The sequence below is a fragment of the Octopus bimaculoides genome, chromosome 14, assembly GCF_001194135.2.
Source record: "Octopus bimaculoides isolate UCB-OBI-ISO-001 chromosome 14, ASM119413v2, whole genome shotgun sequence".
Taxonomy (NCBI): Eukaryota; Metazoa; Mollusca; class Cephalopoda; order Octopoda; family Octopodidae; genus Octopus; species Octopus bimaculoides.
The window spans coordinates 19,969,442-19,977,694 of NC_068994.1; the positions used below are offsets into that span (position 1 = coordinate 19,969,442).

At 35.5% G+C, this 8,253-nt stretch overlaps 1 protein-coding gene across 1 annotated transcript in view; it reads left to right on the forward strand.

Moving 5' to 3' along the window:
• The window catches only part of LOC106869024 (uncharacterized), a 31,529-nt gene that overhangs the window by 16,915 nt on the left and 6,361 nt on the right, over positions 1-8,253 (forward strand). The window contains exons 2-3 of the mRNA XM_014914517.2: positions 1,423-1,614; positions 3,567-3,746. Coding sequence (XP_014770003.2) covers positions 1,423-1,614; positions 3,567-3,746 — 372 coding nt within the window. The remainder of the gene's footprint in view (positions 1-1,422; positions 1,615-3,566; positions 3,747-8,253) is intronic.

The window sequence follows — 8,253 nt, forward strand, 5'->3', positions numbered from 1 at the left end:
GACTAGCCACTCCCGCCATATCTTAGGTCTTGTGCTTATATTAGAAAAAGTCTATTATTGCTGCAAAAGGATGTGGTAAGCTCAGAAAATATAAGAATTGAAGTCGAAAAAATGTGGCATCTCAAGATGGCAGGAGCACTTTAAATGATCAAAAAAGGAAGCGAAAATTATTTGAGGATCATCCCTGACTTACTATTCATGCAAGAGTTGCATAAGATTGTCTCAACTGGTACGTCACACATACTTGAGAAGAGTAATGTCGCTGTGAAGTTTCTTTCATTTTCCTTCTCTTTTTCTTTTTTTGTTTTTTTTTTTGTTTTCTTTCGTTCTTTTTTTCTCTCTGTCTTTTTCCCCTTCTTTTTCAGTTACATGACTTTGTAAATGAACATTCTGGTGTATTTATTTTAATGGCCTACCAATGCATACAGTTAGTTTCTTTGTCCTAGGTGTTGGGAGAACACTCAGCAAGAAATGGAAACAAAATTGAAGGAAGATAATGATAATGACAATAATAATAATTATCCTTTCTTCTTCTTCTTCTTCTTCTTCTTCTTCTTCTTCTTCTTCTTCTTCTTCTTCTTCTTCTTCTTCTTCTTCTTCTTCTTCTTCTTCTTCTTCTTCTTCTTCTTCTACTACTACTACTACTACTACTACTACCACTAATAATAATAATAATGATGATGATGATGATGATGATGACAACAACAACAACAAAAATAATAGCAATCCTTTGCCTTGATGCAATCAATATCAGTCAGTGGCTCTCATGTTTTCTGATCGTAATTGATTGGAAATGTCATCATGAACATGCTTTTTCTTGGTATAAAAGATGGACTACAGCAAACATTCTGATCAATACTACAGATTTGCTTGTCAGTTGTTTGACTTTAACCAGTAAAGTGTATCCATTAGTAGTTGAGGAGCATCGTAGTTATGTGTTGAGAGGAATTTTTTGAGGTTTGAATAATTCACCTCTGGAAACGTGTGTTTCGTTCATCATCCTTAAACAACCCTTATTTGGAGACCTTTTGAGCAAAATGGGCTACTCGACTTGAAGAAAATTGTCACTGTGCCACACCTGCAAGGTCATGTGCTATTTATCTTGATATAAGATCACCATGTCATGAGCATATGGTTGTAATGCATGTGCCTGGTGTACCCTTATCAGACGGGTAGTCATGATGGGTATACTGGGCTTCGTGTATTCGTACCCGAGTATCATTTTGATGGCATTCGCTGTTCTCTCACTCAGTAATAATAATGATCTTTTATTTACCACGAGGGTTCAAGACGGTACATTAGAAGAAAAAATTACGGGAGTGATGGGGTATTACGAAGAATCGAGTTTGAGAAAATAGTCAAAACAAAAATATCTGTAGCGGATGAAAAACGTTTAAATTTTGTTATTCTTTCTTTTTGCAGCATATTGTAAAGACTGTATGAAGGAAGGGTCGACATCCTCAGTGCAACCTCATCCATATCGCTGCGACCGTTATATAACGTGTGCAATAGTATCTTTAGATGTTTTCAAGGCCCACGAAATGCCTTGTCCAGCAGGTCTTTTCTTTGACAGCACGATCAAAACTTGTACTTGGACACCCGATTGCGTCAGAAGTAAGTATCGCAGTTATTTCTATTTAATATATGTCCTGATTAAAAAGTTATAGAAGTAAATTTCCATTTTTATATGATAAAGGGTAGGATAACCGCACAGCAAGCTTCACAAAATACTGATATCGCTATGATTTTATACACTAAACACACATACGAGCGATTGAGTGAATACTGCAGTGCTACAACGCTCCTATATGTTCATGTTAAGCAGGATATAAAGATTGTCATACGTACATACACACATACATACATTCTACTTAAATGCACACATAGATATATATGCATGCATATATGCACACAAATATACATACATAGATACATACATACATACATACATACATACATACATACATACATACATGCATACACACACATACATATACTTCTGCCCTTAGACAATAAGGATTCAGTTGTTCAATGAACTGAATTATCTTAACGCATTAGTTGCGGGGAACTATGTAAAACGTTAGAGAAAGAAACTTAGCTGTTTCTAGCAATACATAACAATGCATACATCTAAACAATTTTTTTCAGTTGCCCTTAAAGCAGTATTGTGGATCCCCTATTTAATACTTTGTTGCTTGGACCCCTAAAAATCTTTTATGGACCCCAGTTGAGAACCACTGCTCTAAGTGAGTCGCCAAATGAACGTGAAACAATGTTTGTCAGACGAGGTTGTATCTTTGAATTATAGGAATAATCGACTGATTTCTATACAGTTTCTGCCTACTCAATTTCGTACATCATGGGTCGCACCGACGTTATAGATGCGTATCTGCTGAAGATATAATGTCGTGTTACTAAAACCGAGACTGTGCGCTCTATTGCATTTACAATAGAAACGCGAGTATACACACACACACACACACACACACACACACACACACACACACACACACACACACACACACACACACACACACACACACACACACATACACACACACACACACATATAAATATATATATATAATATATATATATATATAGTTTTTTAGGGAAAAGAACCAAGGTTCATGAACTCATCAATGAAAATCCACTGTCACATATAGAAAAATTAATAATTAAAAGCACAATAAATAAGTATAATATAATACAACGTAAATATCATAAGATAAAGATAATATTATCTTTATCTTTCTCTCACTCTTACTTACTGTTTCTGTTGTGCCTGTAATTCAAAGGGTCAGCCTTGTCACACTGTGTCACGCTGAATATCCCCGAGAACTACGTTAAGGGTACACATGTCTGTGGAGTGCTCAGCCACTTGCACGTTAATTTCACGAGCAGGCTGTTCCGTTGATCGGATAAACAGAAACCCTCGACGTCGTAAGCGACGGAGTGCCAACAAATGTATGTATGTATGTATGTTTGTATGTATGTATGTATGTCATTATTCAATTTATTCCAAGATTTCTTGCCAATAGAGAAAGAACCGGTTTCTAACTTAGATCCAAGGATCCTTCACTGGAATTTCAACATCAACAATAGGGTATGTATGTATGCATGCATGCATGCATGTATGTATGTATGAATGTATGTATGTATGTATGTATGTATGAATGTATGTATGTATGTATGTATGTATGTATGTATGTATGTATGTATGTGCAGATTTGTCTGTTTTATGTATGTATTCTCATGCACATCTTGACAAGCTCATATATATTTAAATGATAAACTTCTGGGAAGTTTTACAGATTTTTACAGTTCCAGTGATGGACTGGATCTGTAGTCTTTGAATTAGCTTTCTCCTTTCTGGTTTTGAGAAGCCTAATTTCTCAAGCTTTATATTTAGGTAGTGTGTTACATATCCCAGGGCCCCAATAATTACAGGTATAAACCTGAACTTTTAATCTGGATAGAGTAACTACAGATTTCTCTATAGTTCATCATAGGTGTTCACTTTTGTATGTATGTATATATGTTTATCTTTTTCTCTTTGATTACAGGCTGTAGGACAAATGATAAATTTGAGAATTCGTGGGACTGTAATACATATTATGAATGCGAGAATGGCATATTGAGCACAGGAACACCGTTGAAAAGTTGTGGCAAACAAAAAATGTTCAATGAAACCCTACAATACTGCACTCCAGATAATACGTGTGGTAAAGACGCCAAATCCGATAGTAAGTCACGCGACAGTAACTCGCTATTTTTTGCTTTTTCTTTGAGAAATCATGTCCTGTATCCATGAAATATTAAGAATCTGGGGTTCTCAACGACTTTTTGCCTATGGACCCTTTTGATACTTATTTTACTCTCCTGAACCTTCAAAGCCATTCGATGTACATAAAAAATTCTTATTGCTTTTTTATTATTAAATATCATAAGGAATTGTATAACAAAAATTAAACTATTTTGTGAATTGTAGAAGCTTAACCAATTTATTGCAGATAAATTTTAACTACAAAATCTTATACAGATCCTGGTTGAGAATCACTTATATAGATATATACAATGCGTAATTCATAAACTTCAACATTGCCAAGTGTAGGTATAAAGCTATCGAATCTGTATCCTCAATCGGATTACTTAGCTCGACAAACGGCATCACAATAACTATTGTCCATCTTACGAAATTAATTTGGCTGATGACTATTGGGTAGGTACTGTTGATCGCAAGTGGCCAATCAGCTGACTCTCCTCATATACATTCAAATGACCTTACATACGAGGAGAATAAAATATATTAAACATTTTGAAAAAATATTTATTTTGTTGATTAAAATATAGCAAAGTTAAAAGATCGTTGAAGCATCAACAGAAACTTCGCTTACATGAAAATTAGTGAAGGTCGAAATATGTGGGCCAAAAAGCATCTTTTTGAGGAATCAGAAGGAGGCCAACATCAGGAACTGATTCCAGATGCGAAAGAAAGTAAAGAATTTTGGGGAAGGGTTTCGAAACATAAAAAAGCGCGGAGAGGCTAACAAAGGTGGAAAGACAACTTGCAACTGTACCAAGACAAAAGGATGTCAGAGTTAATCTATATACGGCGAGACAAAAGTTTTTAAAAATAGCAAATTGGAAAGGGCCAGGCTCAGATGGAGTTCAATGTTATTGACTAAAGAACTTTACACAGTTGCATGAAAGAATTGCTGCGCAACTGGATAAGTGCCTGCAAAAAGGTGATGTCCTTGCCAGGATGACAAGTGGAAGAAAGCTGCTATGCCTCAAGTATCCCTTGAAAGGGAACCTGGCATCACATTTTTGACCTATAACCTGTTTACCACTAATGTCGAAACTTACGACCGGTGTTATGGGGGAAGAGTTATACAACCATATGGAAAGTTACAATCTACTTCCAGAAGAACAGAGAAGATATAGGAAATAAAGTAGGGCAACAAAAGATCACCTATTAGTTGATAAAATGTTAATTAAAAATTGTAGACGCAGATTGATGGGAATGAATGTAGCATGGCTAGATTACAAAAAAGTGTATGACATAGTAACACACAGTTGGATAAATAAAACAATGAGTATGTTTGGAATAGCAAAAAGCATGGAGAAAATGCTTAATGAAATGAAATAACATTAGAATACTGAATTGATTGGAGGAAAACAAAAGCTCGGAAAAGTGAACATCAGACGTGGAATGAATATTTCAAGGTGATAGCTTATCTCCATTACTATTTGTATTGGCTATAACACCGCTCACTATGGTACTATGCAAAGCTAAAATTACTTATGATTTGGGAAAAGGAAAAGGTTAGATAGATCATTTTCTTTTCATGAATGATATAAAGGTGCATGCGAAAAATGAGAAACAGCCTGAAAGTCTTATACATACTATCTGCATTTTCTCAAATAACGTTGGTATGGAATTTGAGATAGAAAAGTGCGCTATATTGAAAATGAAATGAGGAAGATTTGAGAGAGGCCAGGGAATTGAAAAGTCAAATGGGTAAACAATGAGAGCGGTTAAGTTGTATAAGTACTTGGGAATGGGAATACTGGAAGCAGACGCATCTGAAAGCTGATATCAACTGGCGGAAATTGAGGCTTAACAGCAGTAGAAGAGTGTGTACAGATGGAAAGAAAAGTCTAGGCAGAGTATTTACAGAGCAGCACAGAAAACTACTGAAGGCAGTTAAGAAAGAACAGGCGTTGAAGCGCATAATAGGAGAAAAGGACAAGAACGAAATTGAAAGAGAGCACATCAGACAGATCGAAGAGAAACCTCGTCATGGCTAATTTTGGAGAGCCACTGAAGATACATGTGGGACAAAATCCTGGGCTTGGTTAAAAAGGGGGCAATTAAAAACAAAACAAAAAAGTGAGATCCTAATTGTAGCAGCCCAAGATCAAGTGATAAAAACAAACAACTTGAGAAAAATATATATGGAGAGAATGTGTCAGAAAAATGTAGAGCCTATGGAACATGGAAAGAGACAGTGGCATACATTGTGACAGAATTCCCCCAAGTTAGTACAGGAAGAATATAAGAAGTAGAGGCACGACCAGGTTGTAAAAGTTATACATTAGAAACTGTAAGATCGAAGAGAAACCTCATTATGGCTAATTTTGGAGTGCCACTGAAGATGTATGTGGGACAAAATCCTGGGCTTGGTTAAAAAAGGGGCAATTAAAAAAACAAAAAAGTGAGATCCTATGGTACTATGATTGAGTCGAAAGAGTACTGGAGTTGGAAAAATGTAAGATTTTGCGGGACTTTCCTATCAAACAGATAAGAAATGATAAAATAATAGACCAGACATAACGATTGTAGATATGGAAAAGCGAAGTTGCTTACTTATCGACCCGTCATGCCTGTTTGATTCCAGAATCGTAAAGAAAGAGGAAGAAAAATATGCAATCCCTTAAAGTGTGAAACAGGAAGAATTTGGAGCATGCAAACAGTAAAGGTCGCGCATATAATAATTGGTGCACAGGGGACAGTAAGCTAAGATATAGACAATTGGCATAAAGAGATTGAAATAGAATGCCTGGTAGAGCTCCTACAGAAAGTTTGTCTCATAGGGACAGCAAGGACTATTAGGAGGGTTCTAAGCACTTGAAAGACTGCTGAAAACTTGTGGATACCTAAGATTACAGGTAGTAACCCGCAATCAACACAAATCCTACTAGGAATAAGATCGGATTTGAGCCAAACCAAAACAATAATGATTTCAAATTTTGACATAAGGGCAGCAATTTCGGAGAAGAATAAGTCGCTTTCATCAATCCAGTGCTTTACTGGTAATCATTTTAACGACTCGATAACGGTGTGAACGGGACTGGAACTAATGGTGAAGGTGCCGCACCCGGCAGGTGCCCCACAAAAATTAGCATTGCTTGAAACTGCAAGTATTCTTCGCAGGGTTCTTGAAGCATTACCCGTAAACAAGTGTCACCCTTGTCTGCTGGCTGTGGACAGCTGACACTTTCCATCATGTGTTGCAAAATAAACTGTGATTTTTCATATAATAATAATAATGATAATGATAATAATAATAAGCGTGCCTGTTAATTGACATGACACTGCCTACTGATGGAAACATCTCAGCAAAGGAATTTCAAAAACTGTCAAAATATAAGGACCTTGAGATTGAGATATCTAAGACGGGGCAATTAAAAATCCAAAACCATCCCTATTGTTGTAGGGGTCATGGAAATGATCGAGAAAAGTAGTGACAATTTTTTTTGACCAGCTCCCTGGGAAATCAGCAATCTATGAGAATAAAAAAATTGTGTTGACATCACCCGCCCACATTCCCAGGAAGTTTCATTCCAACTAATAAATACGTGGTTGAGGCCCGGTCGGAAGATGGAATAAAAAGCAAATCAATCGGAATAATAATAATAATAATAATAATAATAATAATAATAATAATAATAATTATTATTATTATTATTATTATTATTACTAATTTTGATCCGAAGCCAGCAATTTCAGGAGCAGAGGCTTAGACGATTACATTGACCGCAGTACTTGATTGCTACTTTATTTTATCAATCCCGACAGGATGAGAAGTAAATTTGGCTTTGGCAGGGTTTGAACTCAGAACGTAAAAACCTGGAAAAAATGTCGCTATGCATGTTGTACGATGCACTAACGATCTTGCCACCTCACTACCTTACTAATAACACTAACCACAAGAAGTTGAACGTTGTGGTAATCTTGCGCAACCTGAGTTCGCAACTCTGTTTCAATTACATTTGAATGTTGTTGCATATGTCATGTATTGCTAACATGATTACTATTTCTCTATATTTCCCTTTGCATAAAGTAATACAATTTAGCAGAAATAGAATCAAAGTACTGATATGGTTTCTTTTAGCCATATATTTATTCGTGCACAACGATGCGACTTTAGTTCCCTCTTAATGTTATTCACTTCACTTATACCAACAATGTTCAATGAAAATGCAGAAAAAAATTACAATTTTCCACTTACTTAGTCGAAAATTTTGGGTCTTTGCCGAGTAAGAAATAAATCGCACTCATTTTATTGCTTGATTAGGATTAAAGTTAATTGTTTAAGTGTAGAAGAATAGTTGACAGATACTATGAAACTGAGATGACTTTTATATTAAAACAGAATGAAAGAGATCACGGTACATATACATATACATATATATGTATGCAAATATATATATATATATATATATATATATATATATATATATATA